The sequence below is a fragment of the Notamacropus eugenii genome, chromosome 1 (genome assembly GCF_028372415.1).
Source record: "Notamacropus eugenii isolate mMacEug1 chromosome 1, mMacEug1.pri_v2, whole genome shotgun sequence".
NCBI lineage: Eukaryota > Metazoa > Chordata > Mammalia > Diprotodontia > Macropodidae > Notamacropus > Notamacropus eugenii.
The window spans coordinates 212,943,219-212,966,718 of record NC_092872.1 but is presented as its reverse complement, the minus strand read 5'-3'; the positions used below and the strand labels follow the sequence as shown (position 1 = coordinate 212,966,718).

Sequence of the window (23,500 nt, the reverse complement as noted above, 5' to 3'; positions counted from 1 at the left end):
TACTCTATATTTTTCAGAAACCATACCCACAAGAGTTTGTGTAATCGGAGAGGATGGCAATTATAGATTAGCTCAGTAACTGATCTTCTAAGTAGACAGAGTAGACAGCTACCGGCCCCAAACCATTATTTGCCTCAGGGTTGTTATAATACCTGTAATTCTCCTGAATCACCTGTGATTCATTTCTCTCCAAAGATTCTGGATTAAAATTTACATGGGAGGAGGCAAAGAGCAGCCTATGAAGCTTCATGACATATAGAAATTAATTGCTGAATGATCCCAGTCCAACAGCTAGCTCAGAAGTGGCTTTTGTAGCTTTGCTCTTACAATGGTCCTGTTACAGAACTCAATAATAACCATCACTCACATTCATATAACACTTAGTAGTTGTATGTATTATCTAGATAAAACCATGGCAACTTACGAGATCCTCTAATTCAGTACCCTCACCTTGTAGATCTCCAACCACATGAATGATATACCCGAGGTCATATTTGCAGGTGTCAGAAGCAGGATCAGAACCATGGCTGTTTGACTCTTTTCTGGGTTGCCCTGAGTATGAGGCCAGTAGGATATGAAATATGGGAAATATGTTAACTGTCTAGTGAGGAGAAATATATTAATAGCTTCTGTTTTTAAGCAAGGCTATTTTTTCATTTTCATTTTTATGTTGTGGGCTTTAAAAAATTAGCAGGCATTGTGTTCACATTGTCCATGCTCATATTACTTTTATGAAGTCCCTTACGTTATCTCATTTGGTCTTCCAAACAGTCCTGTGGAGGTAGGTAGTCAAAGAGCCCTATTTGAAATATGAGCAAATATTGTGCTCATTTTACACATGAGAACACAGAAGTTTAACATGTTTAGGTGATTTGCCCATAGTCCCAGTGAGTATGTAAGTAAGACCTAGTGTTAGATCTTGAGTTCAGTAGATCTGTACCTTCTGACAAATTCAGTTCAATTTCCATAACACTACTTTCATTCCTTTAAGAAGACAAATCCTATACCAAGCAATGGGAATTCAGAGCAGCCTCTGCCTTTAAGAAGCTTATATTTTGTTGTTGTCTAGAAATGCCAGGTTGTCTCTGTTTGATAGTTCTTCCCTCTCATCTATTCTGAGTCAATTGTAAATCAATCTGTAAATTTAGATTTTTTTCCTTTTTTTTAAACTTTATCAAGTCTATCTTTAACTTTCTGTTGTTCACCTTAAAAACGAACAAAAATTTAACTTGGGCACCTACAGTAAGCAGAGTCTTCCACATAGAATTATAGAAGAGGTAACTACCACCCATTCAAGCTCTCCATTGCTACCAACCAGTCAGATTCATGACTGTAGCACAGTTTTCTATGTGAGGAGGAAAGCAAGCTGAGACAGGTTGTGTTTGTGGAGTCTTTATGTGCTTTCTACAGCATCTTAAAGCATAATGTTCTAGATGAGTCATTATAATGTTTCTCTCCATCCTTTCTCATATAAATGGTATGTGAAGGAAGGGTAGAAAGAAGAAAAAAGAATGAGAGGCAAAGTCTCTTTGTGTTGAGGGGGAGGAAAGAGGCAAAATTCCTAAGGGACTATCACAGCTCAGAGCCTTCTCCTCCACTTCCACCACCATGTTTGGGTTCTAGTACATGCTCTTAGTAACTTCTGCTTTCTTCCAGCAGATGGGGATGATGTTGACTTTCTTTCTTTTCTTTTGGATGTTATAAGATAGCGATGGTTTATCAAATAAAGGACTCCATTTTAAAGACAAAATACCTGAGCAAGTTTTAGTCTGTTTCCTTGTCCGTAGAAAGGGAATAATACTTCTAGCTGCTTCCATAGGATTGGTGAGAAGGATCAAATGAGGTAAGGTAAAGAACTTTATAACGGTAAAGATGCTACTCATCCTTCAAAGTACCAACTCAAATGCCACGTTCATGAAATCACTCCTCTCTTTCTTAATCCATAATGGCCTTCCCCTCTGGACCTTAGTTCTTTGTTTCATACCTCACTTATGCATTTATTATGTAAATATGTGTATTTCAGTGTGCCTCTTTGTGTCTTAACCTTCTTCTAGATGGTAAGTTCTGGGAGGCTAAGAATCATATCTTATCTAAATGTTTCTATTTCCCTTAACCCTGCATATAGTAGGTACGTAAGTGTTTGTTAAGTGAAAGAAGTAGCATGTAAATCAGTTGTTCTTGTCATTGTGTTAGTTCCTCAAATACTTTATCTTAAAAATGATGTTTTGTATATTGATAGGGGTTAGCAGGTCACAATATGTCACTAATGACTACTTGAATGCTAGTGAAAGACATTACTGAGGTTATGTGTAACTGGAAAGGGAGGTGAGCCAGTCGTATAACAAGAATGAGACAAGAAATGGACAAGTTGAGTGGTAAAGAGCTATACTTTCAATGAAAAAGGGCAAGAGGAAAGTATTTACTGTGTTAATTGAATCTTCTCTGGAGAATTTCAGCAAAATCCTAGACATGACTTGCCCAGGATGAGGAGGTGAGAGAAGGTTGCGGGGAGAGAGGAAGGTGGTTGGAGGAAAGTTGGGGCCTGATTACCCATGTTATGAATTTATGCATCACTCAGATTATTGAAGCTTAAAGATGTCTGGAAAACTTGCAAATGATCTTCCCACATTGCTTATGAATGAAGAAAGTCAGAACACATCAACTTGTATATTCACTTGTCATTTGGGTGAAAAAAGTGTTCCTCTGACATAATTCAAGAAGCCTTTATTGACTGCCACTATAAACAAAACATTTAGTTCTAGGGTCTAGGATAGATACCAAAAAAAATGCCCTTGTCCCCTAGGAGATTCTGGTTTAGTTGGAGAATTTGACTTTATTTGAAGACTTCCACCCAGTAAGGGCCAGGCAACCCATATGTCTCAGGCCTCTACAATTTTGGATAGCTCCAATCCTTAGGAAGTTTTTTCTTTTCCTTTACACTAAGTCTAAATTTGCATTTTTACAATTTCCTTCCCTGCTTCTGCCCCTGGGGATAAATAGAAAATGCCTGGTCCATTTTATATCTTACAACTTTTTAAATAATTGAAGACAGCCATTATTAACATCTCAATTTTTTTTCTTCAGGCTAAACACCTCTAGTTTCAAGTCTTATGGCATGAATTCTGGTTCCTCCAAGGCACCTAGGTTTGAATGGTGATTTCTTTGGTTTGTTTTTTTCCCTTAGTGTTCTACTTTCATCTCTCACATTCAATCAGTTACCAAACTCATATTGCTTATGTGAATGTAAGCAAATCACTTCAAATCTCTGGGTCTATTTTCTCATATGAAGATAGGACTGTTGGGTTGCAGCCATGCTTTTCGTCTCCCCATCCCATGATCTTGTCCTTTAATTTTGTAATGTCTCCCATAATTGTCAGTACTTCTCAATCCAAATACTTCCTCTCTCCTACAGATATTTTCTTATGGTCTTAACTTCTTAAGTGGCCTCCTAATTCCTAACTCCTTGCTTTCAATCTTCTCTTTGTAATTCATTGCATATATTCCTGCCAGGTTAAGGTTCCTAAAATATCTCATTTTTGTCATATATTTCCTTGCTTAAAAGCCCTCAATGGTGCTACCTTGCCTACAGGTTGAAGTCTCTATTGTTTAATCTGGTATTCAAAACATTCTACGGTCTATTTTTCTGGTTTTTCTCCTGTTGTTCCTGTATACAAATGGTCTACTCCAGCCAAACTGGTTTATTTATTGCCCTTCAAGATATCTTGCATTCTTCAAGTTCAATGCTGCAGTTTGCAATATTATCCTGCTCTCCTTTTAAACTATTTGAATTGGGGGGGGGGGGGGGCAGTAATCAGGGCTAAGTGACTTGCCCAGAGTCCCACAGCTGGTAGGTGTCTGAAGCCAGATTTTTACTCAGGTCCTCCTGACTCCAGGGTCAGTACTCTATCCACAACCTATCTGAATTTTAATCATCCATCAAGAGACCAGCTCAAGTCACTCCTAGCTCACAGAGCTCATACTGGCATCATCTTCCGAGGTTTGCTAAGTTTTTCTCTCCGTAGAATCTTCTCTGCTCACTCCAATCAAGCAGTCTCTCCATCCTCTGAATTCAGGGTGACTAGTTTTACTCCTCATCTTTGTATCATTCATGTTGTGCTTTGAGAGGCATTTTGGCTGTTCGTAGCCTAGAAGTCCTTAAGAACAGGGACCACGTCTTACACTTGTTTTCCTTGCTCATGCCATCACCCAAAGAGCCAACGTATATGGTGCATACTAACTAAATAAAAAGTAACTGCGTGAAAACATTCAAGGCCAATGAGAGGAAAGACTTTAAATGTCTTAAAAGAAGGAATATAGCTGAAGAATCAGTGAAATCTCTTAATTATCATATAAATGATGCTCGTTGATGATCATTGGGTTTTGGAATTTTATTTGCATAACTAGCATTTGAAAGATTTTGTGGAAGGGGGTACCAGACGGGACATTGTGCTTCCAGAATATCAAATGTGAACAGAGATTTGGTTTGGGGGACCCTGGTAGAATACATGTGTGTAAGGGCAACAAGCAGTAGTAGAATGGAAATCTTAAGCAGGTTCCTTTTTTAGGTAACATAGAGAGGAAGCAAAGCACAGTGGATCAAAAGACAGCCTCCGAGTTAGAAGGATTTGGGGCCAAGTTCTGCCTCTGACACATACTAGCCCTGTGAGCACTGGGAAACCATTTAACCTCAGCATCCCAGGCAACACTCAAAGAATGAGTTGCAAAGAGTTGCTGATCTTCATTGATAAAGAGAATTTCCACACCAGAAGTTCATTATATTGATGAAATCCCAGCTCTGACCCATCTCTCTCTCCCTCTTCATCATCACATCCATTTTCCACTCTTACCTGCAAAACAGTAATGTCTGAAAAAAACTCTTAGACTTCTCTAGGCTTGTGTCATAAGAACAAAGATAGCATATGCTGAGATAATAAAATAAAAGACTCTAGGAATGTTCATTGAACCTGGGAGATTGTGATATTAGAGTGGAATTTCTGGTTTAGTGAAACCAAATTCTATAAGTAAGCGGAGATGGACAGAATGTGATTGGGACAAAATGTGGAGGGAGGGACTCAAGACCAGATGGGAGACAATGTTGGAGGTTCTGCGACTTTAGAGGCTTCAGGAAGGAAATGTTTTGGACACAGTCCTCAGGAGTGAACAGGAACTGTTTCAGGGTGTGCCATTCTGTAGATGGGATCACAGCACAGTTAGCTTGAGTCTGTTGGTAGGGGAGGGGAAACCAAAGGCATTCAGCTTCTAGCAACTCTGGCTAGAATAAAGTATTGAGAAAGAAAACAATGGAAAAGTATCAAGTTTAAAAACCAACAAAAAAGGCAACTTATGAAAAGTCTGTGGATCATACGAAAATACCTTATAGGAACACTATTGTTATTTACGTCAAAGGACTGCAGAATTGGTAAGGATTTCAAGTTATTTAGCCTATCTCAAAGCAAGAATCAGGTCTATAAGGTGCTTAACAAGACATCACCTAGGCTTTCTTTAAACACCTCCATTGATGGACCACCTATTACTTACCAGGTACTCATTCTATTTTTGGATAACTTTAATTATTAGAAGTCAGGCAGATAGGTGGTGCAGTAGATAGAATGCCAGGCCTGGAGTCAGAAAGACTCATCTTCCTGAGTTTAAATCTGGCCTCAGATACTTACTGGCTGTGTGACCGTGGGCAAGTCACTTACCCCTGTTTGCCTGTTTCCTCAACGGTAAAATGAGCTGGAGAAGGAAATGGCAAACCACTCCATTATTTTTGCCAAGAAAACCCCAAATGGAGTCATAAAGAGTCAGATATGACTGAAAGCAACTGAGTAGCAAACGATTAGAATCTTTTCTGAAAGTTCTATCCATGGGTCCTACTTCTGATCTATGGGACCAAGATCTTTAATCTTTCCTGCATATGAAACATGTGACGGGAAGAGAAGCAATCCTCAACTGTGATAATTAAGTCATGAGCAATGGTAACAATTTCCAATTTTATTAAATAATTTATACTTGGGAATGTCAAAGCTGGAAGGAGCTGTAGCAATCATCTAGTCTAAGCCTAACATTTTACAGAAGAGGAATTGACTTGTCCAAGGTTCTGTAGCTTGTTTCCTAACTTTCAAGCTAAATACTTTGTACACCTGTTTATTGCCTGATTTTTCTTTTAAAGGAAGCCAATTTTTTTTCAGACTCTGGACCTGTGCTTATGTCATTTGCCATACCTTTACAGATCAGAATGTATGAGAGAAATTCATATTATAGAAGAAAAAGCAATTTCCCTCTAGTCAGAATTTTCCTAAAGTATAGTGTTAGAAATATTATTACTTATGGGTCTATTTCACAGTGTCCTGGAATTCCTGTAGTTGGAAAACTTATGATTCTGTATAGTTTCTTTATAGAATGCCGAAATGATGAGCCAGACTTTGTCTTTTCATGACAGGACTTATTTAAGTAAGTGTATCTAATTAAAGTAAGGAGGAATGCAGTGGCTCTCAGTGGCTAGCTAGTCGATGAGCAGGTTCCTGGGAGTGGCTTACCTAAGGTGACAATCTCATCAAATTTGGGATGCCACTGGGGGCTTCCTGAAGCAGTCTTTTATAGGTGTGTGTGACTTGCCCTGAAACTCAGCCTGACTATCTGGCTGAAGACATGGTCATTATCAAGACCATCTCCATGGTTCCAGGATGAAGGCCATCAATGCCAAGAAAATGGGTTTAAATAATGGGATCATTCAGTAGGTATCTCCTAGAACAGGGGTAGGGAACCTGCTGCCTCTAGCTTTGTGTGACCTGCTAGGTCCTTGGGTGTGGCCTTTTGACTGAGTCCAAGTTTTGCAGGACAAATTTTTTTGTTAAGGGGATTTGTTCTTTGAAGTTTGGATTCGGTCAAAGGACTGCACTTGAGGACCTGTCCTTGAGTCTGAGGTCCCAGGTTCCCCACCCCTGTCCTAGAGTAACCCTGACCTTCACCCTCTACAGGACCATAAGATTTAAAGCTAGAAATAACTTCAGAGATCATCTAGTTCAATCCTCTCTCTTTCTACACATTAGAAAACTGAGGACCAGAGAATTAAATAAATTGACTGAGGTCCAACAGCTATAAAATAGCAGAACTAGAATTAGGACACGGGTCCTGAGACTCCAGAACTCATGTTCTTTTTACTCCTCCAACTGTTAATCTTCTATAGAAGACACAAGGAAATTTCACCATCCACAAACATACTTAGAAACTTTCTGAATTCCTAGGAGAAAAATAAATAAAAGAAAACCCTCCCCATAACTACAGATTCTCAGAATGGGAATGTCTCAGAGGATCTTACATTTAGAGCCAGAATAGACTTTAAAGGACATTATCTGGTTCGACTAAAACCCCCTCTAGAATGGATGATTGCCTTCTCTTGCAAACCTCTAATGAGAGGAATCTTTACCTCCTGAGGTAGCTGCTACATTTTCCCATCTTTCAACAGAATTGCGAAGGGTTTTTCCTCCTAACATGGATCTGTCTCTATATGTCTTTCACTCATTGCTCTTAGTTCTGCTTTTTTGGAGTCAAACAGAGCAAGTTTAATCTGCCTCCTACAGAACGGACTTTTAAATACTTACCTATCAAGTCTCTATTAAGTATCTTCTTCCCTACTAGAAAATATTTGTAAAAAAGCACTTAGTGCAGTGCCTTGCCTAGCATAAAGTAGGTGGTACGTAAATGTTTATTCCCTTCCTTCCCTCCCTTTCATTGATACTCATGAGGAATGATCTCAGGACTTTCCACCATCCTGGTCACCCTCGTCTGATGCTCCACCATTTGTCAATGATCTTCCTAAAATATGAACACAATCCCACCCCAGATGTGGTATGATCCCCTTTCATTTACACAGTATATATTTTGCATGTTACCTAGATATTTACATATTGTCTTCTCCCATTAAAATGTAAGCTCCTTGAGGTCAGGGATAAGGTTTTTTGCCTTTGCATCCCCATCACTTAGCACAATGCCTGGCACATAGTTAAAGGCTTACTAAATGTTTGTTTATTGACTGAGTGAACAGAGTAAAGTGGAATGGGAATATGTCCTCCATGCTAGACTGTATGTATGTTAAGGTAGCCAAAGATCACCTAAGAACCCACCCCACTGAACTCCTCTATGCCATGGTGGTTGGTTAGAAGGGATGATAGGTCCAATAAAAACATACTTTTAGACAAATAAACTATTTGTCTAGTAATCACATTACTACCACCAACTTCAGCAACAAAAGTTCTCAATATAGTGTGTAGTTGATTCTGGCCTCTCGAAGGCTGTACCAGGAGGACTCAAGGTCTGCCAGGTCCTACGTATAGATGGCAAGTCTTCCTGTGGGACAGTTGGTTGTCTAAGGACTAACCCAATTAAATGCGGATTTATTTATCAGTAAGACACTTCTAGCTAAGTTATCCATCAGAAAACATTTAAGTACTTACTATATGCTAGGCAGTTCTTGCTCTCAAGGAGCTCACATCTGATTGGGGGAGATAACAGGTAAATTACTAGGTACATACAAGGATGAACACATCTTCAAGCACCGCCCCCTCCCAGAAAGGTATCTCTCCACCACCTAGCTCTTGCTAGCTCACTCTGGCCACATCTAATTATCCACCAGGAAAAACCTGCAAACTTCATTACAAGCAAGATCTCCACCATTGTCCAGCCCCACCCCAGCAGCTGGAACATGAGCTCACAAGGCTGGGGCTAAGTCCTCCATCTTCCTGGCAGTATCCTGTAGTATGGTTGGGCATGGCACACAGGAGGCGTTCAGGAAAGAGCCTATGAATGACTATGGGAAGGAGGGGCTCCTGGAAACAACAAGGTCTCCCTCCCTTCCCCCATGTGGGATTGAGAAAAAACCTTTAGATCTTGCAATTTCCTGGCCAGGGCCTAGGAAACTATCTCCTTAAGAAATAATTTAGGTTGCAGTCTATGTCAGGGAAGAATGAAAACACAGATCTGCTCAAGTTTGGGGAACCAAGGAGAAATGTGTCCTCAAAATCAGTTACCAAGTGTTTTGGTGGGGGGGGGGGTATAGAAGAAAAACTCACAGAACAGTAACAAAACTATTCTTCATAGCCCATTGAGCAAAGTTTATAGCAAGGGCATCTTCACAAACACTGGAAAGATGACTCAACCTAGGAGCCCAGGGAAGCCCCCAAATTCTGGCAGGTTAAACACAAACCAGAAATTCAGCTACAGAATAGACTTGGATATTCATCTTGCAACTGATTTCAAAGTCAAAAACAGATTCTTTAACTAGAGAATCAGTGGGATCTTTTAACGATCATTGTGCAAAAGGATGATAAAAGAGGTTTTTAGAAAGATTGGATGAATTCCTTGCCCTTGTAATAACCAAAGAAGAACATTACAAAGAGATCTATTCCTTCCCTTCTGCCATTTTTTTTCATGAAAGCAGAAAAGATTTTTCATGTTTGAAACTACACTAATAACCACAAGAAAACTTTTCAACCTAGGTTGGAATCCAGTTAGAAAGTAGTATGATGTATTTTAATATATTACATGTTATAATATATTAATATTCAATATTAATATATTATATATTAATAAGCATACCAAAACCAAAAGATGTAAAGCTACAGACCCCATACACAAGGCAATTTCTGGAGGACAAAGATTGTTTTCTTGGGTTAGCAATAAGATGAAGAAAATTCAAAATATTTCTTATAAATTTACAACAGTTTCACTGAGTCTGTGCTAAATTAGTACCCAATAGTTCTACTTCACCATTTAAAAAAAGCCACAAATCCTGCCCTGACCCCATCTTTTTTGGGGGGAGGGGAATGGGAGGAAGAGGGGAGTAAAGGACTGTTTATGAGAACTTTTATAAGATTATTATTTTTTCATTTTGTGTATATTGTATGTGGGATTTTTTTTAAGTTTACTATATATATATTATATATATATTACATGGCCTGAGGAAAACAAAAAATAAATTATAGGACTCAAAAAGATTAAAGAGAAGCAAAGTACAGTGTGGGAATTATTCTTAATTACTGGGTGAGTGAGTACTCAGAGATAAAGAACGTGCTGAAATTCAATTGCTTTGCATAAGTTCTTAAAAGTGGACGTTTTGGAGGCACCAGATCAGATAGAAGGAAATGCACAGGGTGTTCTAGACTTAATTGACAAAATGAAGTAGCTAAAGCACGGTGTTGGGGCAGCAGGGTCCAGAAGAGAGTTCTCAAGGCATTCAAGGATGAAATTGATCAAAGCTGATCAAAGTTTCTCATCTGACCTTATAAACGTTATTGTGCCAAGTGCTTGGCTGATGGCCAATGTCATCCCTAGGGGGCTCTAGGGTACCTAGATAACAACAGACAAATGATTCTCATGTCCAGGCAATCAATGGTAGAAGATTATTTGCATGTATAATTTATAATAAAAGAGAAGCCATGGGGCATAACAAAAAACCAGCCTCTGAGTCAGAAACACCTGGGTTAAAAATCCTATCTCTGATATATTGACTGTGTGACCCTAGGCAAGTCACAACCTCTCAGTGTCCTTGGGCAACTTTCTAAAAAGTATTAGTTGCAAAACAGTTGCAGATCTTTATTGTCAGAGGAAGTTTATTTGTTGGGAGGTTTCTGTATCAGTGAAATCACAGCTATTGTCCAAAGGGGGAAAAAGTTAGAAATTGTAACTTTCTATGAAGCAAAAGCAAAATGGATTTCTGACTGAGGCACGAATGTTCATTTGAGGAAGGTAAGTGACAAAAGTAAATCATTGGACATATTATGTTTAGATTTTTTAAAGGCTTTGATAAGGGTCCACATAAAAGTTTTGAAAAATAAACTGAATTGTACTACCTTGTCATGGATAGGAATTCAGATATGGGAAATAGAGAGGGCTAAGTTGGCATGTCTGTGGCTGGAAGGGGGAAGGGATGATGGTATTCCCCAGGAATCTGAGCTGGAAATGATCTTTGTGAAGTTTTTATAATTGGTGTGTGGATTATATAGTGAAATCCTCCTGTATGGAGCTGGCAGTAAGTGCCTTCTTCTGGATAGTGACATTCTCCAGTGATGAGGAAAAATTTTGATAGGCTGATCAAGTGGTCAACAGGGTAAGAGCAAGGATCTCCTTGAGGAAAAGAAATCTAAACAGTTTTTAAAGGGTGACAGATTTCCATCTTTAAACTGTGGCCTAGGAAAGGGACTGCTGAGAACAGTCTGACTGCTGGGGGAATGCTGAGAACCATATCTGGCAGTATGGTTCTAATCTACTTCCTGACTTGTGATCTCAGAAATTACCTTTCTGGTGCTCAGCTACTTCCTCTCTTAAATTATGGATTAGTGGGTAGAAATCCTAGATTTGGAGTCATGGAAACAAAAGGCTGAATCCCACCTCAGATGTCCTTTTGAAGGGGGGAAGTATGGTACAGTGGAAAGTGCACTACATCAAGTCAGATGACTTCTGACGCTACCCACCTGTGTGACCTCAAACAAGAAATTTCACCTCCTGTGACCTCTGTTTCTTTATTTGTAAAAGGAGGGGGTTGAATTAAATGACCTTGGAGAGCTTTTTCAGGTCTTTGACCTTATAGTTTTATGATTTCAAAAGTTTCTTCTAATTATAAAATTTATGATCTAAAAAGAATCAGCCAGCTGTATTCATGGAACATCTGTATGTGCTAGACACTTTGAAGGGATGCAAATAAATATAAAACAAGGTCTCTATTCTCTAAGGAACTTAATATTTGAGAAAGAAAGATATATTTCTTTTTCCTCATATTTTGAATATTTTATTTTTTCTCAATTACATGTAAAAATTTTTAACATTCATTTAAAAAAATTTTTGAGTTCCCAATGTTTTCCCTTCTTCCCTTCCCACCCCCTTAACTGAGAAGGCAAGCAATTTGATACAGGATATACATGTGTAGTCATGCAAAACATTTCCATATTAGTCATGTTTTGAAAGAACACACAGACCAAAAAAAAACTCAAGAAAAATAAAGAAAGTTGTGTTGTATTTTTTTAAAGTATGCTTTGATCTGCCTTCAGACTCCATCAGTTCCTTCTCTGGATGTGAGTCTTAAGACAATGTGGAATCATCTTAGATTGTGGCATTTCAGAGAATAGCTGAGTCATTTACAGTTGATTATCGCACAGTATTGCTGTTACTCTGTGCAGTGTGCTCCTGGTTCTGCTCATTTCACTTTGTAAGTTCATATAAGTCTTTCCAGGTTTTTCTGAAATCTGCCTGCTCATCATTTCTTATAGCACAATAGTACTCCATCACAATCATACACCACAGGTTGTTCAGCAATTCTCCAGTTGATGTGCATTCTCTCAGTTTTCAATTCTTCACCATCACAAAAACATCTGCTGTACATATTTTTGTACACATAGGTCCTTTTTCTTTTTTTTTTTTTAAATCTCGGATACAGACTTAATAGTGGTATTGTTGGGTCAAAAGGAAATGCACAGTTTTATAGCCTTTTGAGGAGTTCCAAATTTCTCTCTAGAGTGGTTGGATCAGTTCACAACAGGAAGATGCATTTATATGAAAAATAAAACAATATGGGAGAGTGTGAAATCTGGGTCAAATAAATTATATATAGGAATCAAATGCTATCAGAGTATGGAGGCAGGGCAGCTAGGTGGTACAATAGATAGAGTGCTGGGCCTTGAGTCAGGAAGACTCCTCTTCCTGAGGTCAAATCTGGCCTCAGACACTTCCTAGCTGTGTGACCCTTGGGAAATCACTTAACCCTCTTTGCCTTAGTTTCCTCATTTGTAAAATGAGCTGGGGAAAAAAATGGCAGACCACTCCAATATCTGCCAAGAAAACCCCAAATGAAGTCATGAAGAATCTGACACAAATGAAAAATGTCTCAACAACACCCACAACCAGAGTGTGGAGGTAGGAGAGTTCATTTTAGGCTGTGTGCTTAGGGCAGGCAAGCTAGAGGAGCTGGAATTGGAGCTAGGCTTTAAAGAATCAGTGGGTTTTGGAAAGATGAAATAGAGCAAAGGGGTAGAGCATTCTGGGCAAGGAGTTAGAGCTTGAACAAAGGCATTGGGCCATCAATGTACAAGGTATCTATCTTTAGGTGAGAATGCTTCCAGGTGGCCAGAGTATATTATCCATGTGAGTGAAAAGTAGGAGAAAAGTCAAGGGCCATAATATCAGATCTGTGGGCACAGAGATAGGATAGCCTGAGACCACGTAAGGCAAGGTGAGATTGGGAACACAAAGTAGGGGTCAAGCTTGGGGGTGGGCCAAGTCTGGTAGGTGTCTGGAAGCCATCAGCTGGGATAGACTTTGGGCCCTGAAATCTTCAAGACCATTGCAAAATGCATGATTTCCAGAAGTGAAAGCAAGGTAGGAGACTGGAAACTATACAGGGGCTGAGGGATCAGAAAAGACTTGGATACTACGTGATGGTATTCTACCTTGGTAGAGGGAACTTCTTCATCCAGGAGTTCCTATGTCAATGAAATCACAGTTAGTCCCTGTTCCGGCAGTTCGTTTTTCCTTACCTAGGCATACGTTACTTCTTATCAGGAGAATGGAAGCTCCTTAGCCTAGGGACTATTTACAATATTGTCTCCATAGCATCATTGCCTGCCATAGTAACTGGCTGTAGTAGGTGCTTAAGAACTTTGTAAAACTGAATTTAAATGAACTGAAAGCAGTTAGGAGTCAAGAAGCCCACATGGACCAAAATTGAAAGCAATATGTATGCACCATATGAGTTGTGGCTGAGTCATTTCTCAGTCATGTCCAACTCTTTATGACAAACTCTTCCTTTCGGGGTTTTCTTAGCAAAGGTACTTGGAGTGGTTCACCATGTTTTTTTGCAGGTCATTTTACTGATGAGGAAACTGAGACAAATAGAGTTAAGTGACTTGGCCACAATCACACGGTTGGTAAGTGTCTGAGGCCAGATTTGAACTCAGGAAGAGGAGTCTTCCTAACTCCAGACCCAGCACTCTATCCACTGTGCCACCTAGCGGCCCCACCATATGAGCAGACAATATCAGAGGGGAAGAACATCCAGATAACAGTTTCAAAAATCCCCTTAAACTAAAGCATTTTTTTCTCCAACAGGAAATTCTCATATCCTTATTTACATGTTGTCTCCCCCATGAAAATGTGAACTCCTTGAGGGTACAGGCAACTTTTGCCTTTCTGGGGGGGCACATAGTATGGCGCCTGGCATATCATAACAAGCACCTAATAACATGCTTGTTGACTGACTGACTTAATCTTCCTGTGAGTCAGTTCCCTCATCTGTAAAATGAGGGGGTCAGGTTTGATGGCCTCCAACCTCTTTTCCAGATCTACATCTATGAACCTGTGAGCCATCAGCTAGCATGCAAGTCATGTAAGGGAGATGGTGAGTAGGAAACTTGACTGAAATGAGGGAATATGAGGCCAGAGACAAGAGCAGGAGGTCAGGTTGTCTAAGACTGGGAGTATTAAGCAGAGGACTTTGAACTTTAGACTGATAGACAGTGAAGGGCTTCTGTGCAGGGGAATAAGATGATTTTTTAAAATAATGTAATGTTGCTCATGTTTATTATGGAATATGAAGGCTGAGGGAGAAGGAGGCAATAGATTAGAAGCTTATACATAGTGGTGGTCACCACTTGCCAAGGATTATGAGCATATCTGCAATTTGACATGAATGAATGAATGAATGAATGAATGAATGAATGAATGAAATGAAACATTTATTAGGTCTGGTGGTTTGGGAACACTGCTATTCTCAAGATTCTTGGGCCCAGGGTTTGAACTGTCTGTCAGAGTCGAACAGGGAGAGAATAGTCAAGATGGCAGACGTGGCCTGACATGAGCCATCTCCCATCTCTCCCTCAGGGGGTTCTCTGCCTAGATCAGGTTAGCATTGTAGGATGATGCTTCAGTAGAGATCATTTGCCTCCAGATTTTCATGTTTGCATATATTTTCAATGGTTTATTTATTCAATTTTTTATTTTGATATCTCATTCTCCTAAATTTATTAGGTCACTGAATTGAGGAGGATGATGATGATAATAACGACCAGCATTTATACAGGGCTTTAGGTTTTGCACAGTGTTTTATACTGGTGGACAGAGAGATCTGGACCTGGCCTACTTACTAGTCCTGGAGTCAGGAAGACCTGACTTCAAATGTGACCTCAGATATCTACTAGCACTGTGTTGCTCAGCAAATCACTTAACTTCTGTCTGCCTCAGTTTCCTTAATTATACAAGGGGCATAGTAATAGTAGCTACCTCCCTGGGTTGTGGCGAACATCAAGTGAGATAATATTTATAAAACATTTAGCACAGTGCCTGGAACATAGTAGGTGCTTAAATAAATGTGTTTCCCAGTGCCCAACAAACTGAAGAGATTGGACTGGATCAAGGCCACACGTGGCCCTCTAGGTCCTGAAGTGCTGCCCTTTGACTGAATCCAGACTTCACAGAACAAATCCCCTTAATAAAAGGATTTGTTCTGTGAAACTTGGACTCAGTCAAAGGCCACACTTGAAGACCTAGAAGGTCACATGTGGCCTCAAGGTCACAGGTTCCCACCCCTGGACTAGAAGATTTCTAAGTTAAGATTCCATTTACTCCTAAGTAGTGATTAATTAGTTAATTATCTGAGCTAAAAAATTGCCTTTCAGTTCCAATCTTTCATTAGTCTGGAGTCCTTCTCTGCCTCGTGTTGTACTTTACTCTAAGGACCATTTCAGGGTGTTCTTTGTCTCTCAAGAGTCTCAAGCAGAAATTCTGCCTTACTGTTCATCATTCGAAAAATGGTCTCATCAGCTAATAAAGTCATTCACTGAATTTCTTTAGAAGCATAGACCCCCTCACAAATCAAGGTCAGCTTACTGAGGCCAGAATTAGCACTCTGCTGACCCCAGACCTTGCTCAAAATGATCCTTTCTCCCACAGCCTCTAGCATCCCTTCTTCCTCACAGTTTGAGCTAGCCCTTCCCTTTCCTTACAAAGGCTAATGGTTCATTCTAAAAGGCCACGTTTTTTATAGAGCCATACACCAAAGCACCTAATTTCTAAACCCATTTAATAGGCCAAAGAAACATGTAGGTACCAACAAACATTGTTTAAACAAAGTTTAGCCCAAAGTGGGGTTTGGTTTCTCCTTTCTTTAGTCACAGGGGAGATTGGGACTCCTGAAGAAAGAATTTAAAAAAAAACCAAAAACGAGCTTCAAACTATAAAATTGTTATTTTATGATAACTGATAATTTTATTTTATGGTTGGTTTTCTTATAGGCAACTTCAAAGAGTCTTCCATGGTATTACAAACAACGAAGGTGGAATAATGAACAAATTCAAAAAGTAAGTGGAATCTTCACAAATTTTATTGTACTCACAGATAATGAGTGGGAAGGGGTGTGGTTTACTTCCTGAAAAACGTGCAACGGGAAGGGAAAGATCAGTGTTACCAGAATGGTTTTAAGTCTTCTTTAGAAGGTGCCCCTTCCTCATCTCTTCCTTCCTAGTGATGGATGACAGAACCTTGGAGTTGGGAGGAACTTCCAGGAGTTTGATTGAATATGCATGACCAGGAATCCACTCTACAACATACCTGGGAAGTGGTCATCCTACCTTTGCTGGAAGACACCCATTTGGGGAACCAAACTATCTCCCAAGGCAGCTCCACTTTGGGATAGCTTTAATTGGGAGGAAATTTTTGTGACATCAAGCCTAAATTTGTTTCTACATTAACCCACCCCACCCCCATCCTACCCCACTATTACTCCTAATTTTATCCCCTTGAGCCAAAGAAAATCAGTCTAATCTTTTTGTCACCCTTCAAATGACAGCTGGCATTTCAATCTGAAATCTCTTTTGTGTAATCAACGTTCTCATTTCTTTCAGTCAATTATAATATGGCACAGTCGATAGAGTGCTGGGCCTGGAATCAGAAAGATTCATCGTCCTTAGTTCAAATCTGACCTCACCCACTTACTAGCTGTGTGACACTGGGCAAGTCACTTAACCCTGTTTGCCTCACTTTCCACATCTGTCAAATGAGCTGGAAAAGGAAATGGCAAACTACTTTAGTTTCTTTGCCAAGAAAACCTCAGATGGGGTCATGAAGAGTCAGACATGACTGAAAAAAACTGAACCAAAACAACATGAACCCAAGGCTCTTTGATCATCTTAGATGCCCTTCTATAGATGATCTCCATGTGTTTAATGTCCTTCCTAAAATGTGATGCTCCACACTAAGCATATGTGACAAATATGGGCTGATCAAGGCAGAATACAAGAAGACTTTCTAATTCTGAATACTGTCCTTCTCCTTACAAGTACCAGGTTCTGTTAATTGATGCAAAGTTTCAAAAGTAATTTTATTTTCATTTATTATAGTTTCCATCTGTGCAAGTGTACTTTAGATACAAATCATAGTAAGTACATACTATAATTTTACTTTAAAAAGTTTCATTCTACTAGCTCTATTTTCTTTACTTTAGGGATTTTTTTTTAATGAACTGCATTAACTGACACTGTTTGAGGTCCTAAATTCTGGGCCTTCAACTCATCACCCTTCCCAAAGGCCAGCCTCCCCTCCTATCTCCCCTATATCCAACCAATTGCAAAGTTTCTTTGCTTCTACAGCCACTCTCTATCCCCTTCTCTCCATTCCCATAGTCACCACCCTAATTTGGGTCCTCATCATCTCTCCTATGGACTCTTAAGTGATATCCTGGATGAATCCCTAGTGCTCCTAGGATGAAATATAAACTCCTTTTTCGGCTTTATGGCCCTTCACAGTTTTGTTCCATCTTTGTCCAAACAGACTCATATTACTCCCCTTCAAGTTCTACAATTTCCCATCTGTATCCTACCTCTGTACCTTTTCAAAGACTCTTCTCCCATACCTAAAACATTCTTCTTATTCACCTTTGTATCTTTTCTATTTTCTACTTCCCCAAAGTCTCATTGATATTAAGATATTAAAGTTTCAAACTACACCAAGACTTTTGGAACATCCTGTATTTTATATATCTTAATCTGTGTGGATATTAATTTTCCCCAGCAGAATGCAAGTACTTTATGAATGAGAACTGTTTGATCTTTGTATTTATTTCCCTATTACCAAACACAGTGTAGGTACTATGAGCACATGGGAAGTATTCAAGAAATGCTTGCAAATTGAATTGAATTAATGCAACTGAGGATTATGCAAGATTTCTTGGCTGTCATAGTTGTTTTCTATTTGTCTTAAAATCCATTAAAGTTCTTAGTTTTTTTTTCAGGTAAATTTCTTCTGACTCATAATTCCTCTACCTTATACCTCTGAAACATATTTTTGAGCCCAAGTATGAGGTTCTACATTTATCTCTATTGAATTTCATCTTCTTAATTGGCCAGTATTCCAAGATGTTTTTGGATTCTATCATCAAACATGTTGGCCATCCCTCCCAGCTATGTGTCTTTTGCAAATTTGATGAATATGTCATTTATATCTTCATTCAAATAATTAATAAAAATGCTAGATAGAACAGGACCAAGAACATAGCCCTAGGTCATTCCACTGGAGACCTCTTTCCAAGGTGATATTTGCACCATTAGTTTTCCAAGTCATATAACCAACAAGATGGAGGACTAGACAACTTTCTATGATCCTCAGATCTTCATAACCTCTCAGACCTCTCAAAAATAGGAATTATGCACAGCAGATAAGTAATTTCAGTTGTCTCCATGGTCTAAGACATCAAGAACCCTATTAAGGTAACAACCTAAAGCCCCAATAGCAAGGAAGGCTAATCCCCAATCCCTGATGCACTTCCTTTAAGCAGGGCTGTACAAGACAATCCATGAACTTGCAGTAGAATTCAACTCTTTTCCCATCTTTCTGAGTAACGTAGAAGGCCAAAGGCCAGAAGCTTGCTCTGAGTGGGATTAAAGTGTGGCAGCTCATTGTGCTCCCACAGTGCTCATCCAGAGAAATGAGTAAAAGAGGGAACTGGGGCAGGATGCCAGAATGCACGAAGGGAAGCTACCAACCAAAAAGAGCTAGAGTACCTAATTGTGATCAGTTGTGCCCTCTCAGAAACTTCCCCCTTCCTTGGGGAAGAAGACAAGGCTGGTGCAACATGAATTGCCCCGTATAGGAGGGGGCTTTGACAGCCAAATACCTGAAGAAACCATCATTAGAGATGGAGTGATAGAGGAATATAAGGGGGGGGGGGGGAGCTGAAATTACCAAATAGAAAGAAGAAAACTCCATTAAAGACTTTGAATGCAAGCAGATAAACTAAAAGGGATGATATTAATAAAAGAAGAGGAGATGGCCTCTAGATCATCTAAATGAGTCCAGATATCTCTAAATAAATATTACAAGATAAAACAAAATGATTCAAAACCCAACAAGGCAAAGAATCCCATGGATTCCCAAGAGAGGATGGGACTACAGCAGAATGTATGATTTCAGACAGAAATAAAAGTTATGAAAGCAACATTTATGAAAACATTTAGCAAAAATAATTAGGAGAATAAAAACTTGAATCCACACTGGCAAACCGCACCAAAACAAAACAAAAGATAGAATAAGTGATTGGGGATTTAAATACACAGAAGTAAAAGACATTCTGGAAGAAAAGTAGGAAAATACAATAGTGCTGAAAGAAAACATTAATTTCAAAGACAGGATACTTGGAGTCGTAGAACCATTAATGACTGTTCCTTGAATCATTTCTAAATTCAACACCTTATACTATAGTCTGACCTACGTCTCTCCATCTTCTCTGTAAAAATAGCGTGAGAGACTTAATCAAATATTTTGAGACAATTTACATAAATTTACATGAATTGGATTTATACCACTCCCCAGATCTTCCAGTTTAGTAACCTGTTGAAAAAGGAAAGAATATGACCCTAAATGAAGCTATGCTGAGTCTCTGTTTTCAGCACTTCCTTTTCACTAACTATCTTTTAATTATATTTCAGAATTTTTCAAGGAACCAAAAATGAAGCTTACTGACTTCTAATTTATAAATTCTCTTCTTTTCTCTTTTTTTTTGAAAACTGGAACAGCTGGCCCCTTTGTCCCAGTTCTTCAATCACTCTCTAGTTTTCATCATCTTTAAAGATTACTGGCCGTGATTTAGCAATGACATCTACCAGTCTTCTTTGTAATCTAGGATGAAGCGTATCAAAGCCTGGTGATCTGAACTTATCAGTTCTGGGCATACAACAAGTGCTTAAAAAACTCTTCTTGCATTGGATTGTGTCGAAGGCAGTTAAAGGCTCTCTTCTTTATCTTGAGTATCAACTCCGTATTAACTATTTTTGTTCTGTCTTTTTTAGTCCCAAGGCCTTTCTTCCTATCGAAGAAAACAGAAGTAACCCAAGAATTGAGCAATTTCTTCTTTCTAGTTTCATTCACCCTCAGCAACGGCGCCCTCCTCATCTTTATCTGAATATAGTATTTTTTCAATCATTTTTGTTACTCTTGGATTTTTTTTTTTTTTTTTTTAGAATCTTGGCTCATTCTGAGCTTTTGTACTCCTGACACAATTTTTACAGAAGTGTGATGTGTGTTTGCATCCATCCTCATCTACGGACCCTTGCTTTCATCTTCTTAAAAAATCTAAGATAGTGAGTGAAAGGCAGTGGATAGAACACTCACCATAGAATCAGAAAGACCTGGGCTCAAATCTTGCCTCTGGCATTTACTGGCTATGTGATTCTAAGACTTTAAACTACATAGAAGTTGTTGATCTGAATAAGAAAAGAGTTTCCTCCCTGGCAATTTTGTCAGCAATGAAATCATAGATCCAGACCAAAAAAAAAGTATGTTGATATTTCCCATATATTCACGTAAGCCTCTTAATATAATTTCAATCAATCAACATTTATTGTCGACTGTGTGTTAAGCACCACTCGTCATGGGAATTGTTCTTTGTGCTTACATAATTTCATTCTTGTTTGCTTCTCATTTCTCCTGGTCTGAGATCCCCTGTAGAATTTAAATTTATGAGTTTCATATTTTTCCTTTCTCCATACCCTTTGAAATCTGCTCTCCCATATTGAGGGAGGATATTTGTGACTTTCCTTTCCCTCAAATTCTGTGCATTGAAACTCTCACTAAGTTAATTGATTATAAACTTCCTGAAGGAAGGGGTGATGTAAAATCTAAAACTATAGGGCTTTTGTGTCAACATTCCCTTAATGCTCAGTGTTGGTCATGATGATGGTCAGATCCAAAATAGAATTGTCCCTTGTTGCTCTTGTCTCTTTTGAAGTATGACATTATCATTAAGACAAATCAGAGCATTGGTTATCAGCTCTGTTGTTGACAGGCAGAGATCTCTGGATAATTGAAGCCGTTTACTGTCAAGTGAAGAGGTAAAGGGTGAAGTAAAAAATCACACAATTCTGTTTTTTCCTTCCCACTGAAGAGAAGGGAACAAGATGCAGTAATTGGAACTACTCACATTCTAAAAATCAGAAAAAAGAGTCGCCATAATCATTTAGCCAGTGGCCATCCTTCTTAATTCAGGGTATCTTTGCCCAAACTCAAATAAAAGGCAGGGATGGAGCAGGAAAACAGGTGAGAAAAGATAACAACAGAGCTCAAACTTAGTTTCCACAGCCATAAGGGTTCATGTCCACTTTCCAAATTTTGATTTTCCTTCTTAATTATAGCCTAAAACCAACAAACCTTCTATTTAAAGGTCTTAAAATCTTTCTCCATTTTGTAACTGGATTTACATTTTTTCCCCTGGATTAAATGTATGGGCTTGTTTCCATTTTTTAATGGGAGGGAGAGGAGGAAGAGCTAGAAATGCCAGAAAACTCACTGGATACATTTTATTATGAACTTTGATCATAAAATAACTTTGTCATGGTGAGTTTTGCACAGCACCGGGAGCTTTTTCTTAAATTCTTAGTATATCTCTGGTTTTTGAAGGGTGACGTGCAAGGCTTTGTAGCTCATATTATCTACCCCAGAGACTCAGCTTCCTCTGGGAACTGATCCAGAGAACCTTTGCCCTTTTGTGGTGTAAGAATACTAAGATATGTCTGTCCTTACTCTAAACTTGGTTGATCTTTAAACCCCAACCAGATGCATCAAATTTCCTGCTCTTCTTGTTCTCTAAACCTTGTTGGATTCCTGGGATCAGCAGCATGTGACATTTGATCCCTTTGTGTTGTTGTAGCTGCTAATAGATCTTTTTTTAAAATTATTAATTAATTTGATTTATTTTCAGTGTTCTACAATAACTACCATATAACTTAGATTATTATTTTTCCCTCCCTCCCCCTTATATCCCCCTCCCCTCCTCGAGATGGCATACAATTTTGCATGGGTTCTACACATACATTCCTATTAAATACATTTTTACTGTAGTCATGCTGTGCAGAAGAACTAAAAGGAATGGGAGAAACCATATAACAAAGCAAAATGTAATACACACACACACACACACACACACACACACACACACACAAAAATGATCTGCTACATTCTGCGACTGAATTCCATAGTTCTTTCTCTGGATGAGGAAGGCATTTTGCCTTAGAAGACCATTGGGAATTGTTTTTAAGTCCTTGCATTGCAATAAAGTTCCAAGTCTACCAGAAAAAACTCTCACACACTGTGATCGTTGCTGTGCACAAAGTTCTCCTGGTTCTGCTCCTTTTGCTCAGCATCGGATCATATAAGTCTGTCCAGGCCTCTCTGAAGTCTTCCTGTTCATCATTTCTTATAGCACAATAGTATTCCATTACATTCATATACCACAACTTGCTCCCCAGTTGATGGCCATCCCCTTGATTTCCAGTTCTTGGCCACCACAAAGAGAGCTACTATAAATATTTTTGTACATATGGGACCCTTTTCCATTTTTATGATCTCTTTGGGATACAATCCTAGAAGTGCTGTTGCTAAGTCAAAGGGTGTTCACATTTTTGTAGCCCTTTGGACTTAGTTGCAAATTGCTCTCCAGAATGGTTGGATCAGCTCACAGTTCCACCAACAGTGTGCTAATACATCTTAATGCCTAGTTCTAATGCCACCCTCTCCCTTTACTTCTTCACTGACCCCACACTTTCCAGACTAAAAGGAAGCTTTCTATAGAGTTTATTCACTAGAGAATATTAATAATAAAATTCAGAAAGTTGAAAGTATATCTACTGTAAAAGATTCTACCCAACAGAGACAAGATGCCTCCCAAGAATCCAAAAGTAGCCTTCTGAGCTAACATCTACCCAAGAGAAGTCCCTATCCCTAACCCTATCCCTCTCACCTCAAAGTGTCCCATTCCTAAATGACCAAAAAGGAAAGGCTTGTCTTTCTTCCCTGAATGCTCCTAGGTGATTGGGGATGGACTTAGATAGGTGTTCTGGACTAAGCTGTCATCTGGGCTGCAATCTCAGATTTCATTTCAACAAGTTAGAACATTGCCTGGGAATACAGTACAAATCCCAAAGGGAAGGAGACATTCTGAGAAAGAATACAAAGAGTTTCCTGTTTTGCC

At 39.0% G+C, this 23,500-nt stretch overlaps 1 protein-coding gene across 1 annotated transcript in view; it reads left to right on the top strand.

The window, feature by feature from the left end:
- BLNK (B cell linker) overlaps nt 1-23,500 on the top strand; it is a 93,535-nt gene that overhangs the window by 13,566 nt on the left and 56,469 nt on the right. Inside the window, exon 2 of the mRNA XM_072626427.1 lies at nt 16,278-16,343. Within this exon, the coding sequence (XP_072482528.1) occupies nt 16,278-16,343 (66 nt within the window). The remainder of the gene's footprint in view (nt 1-16,277; nt 16,344-23,500) is intronic.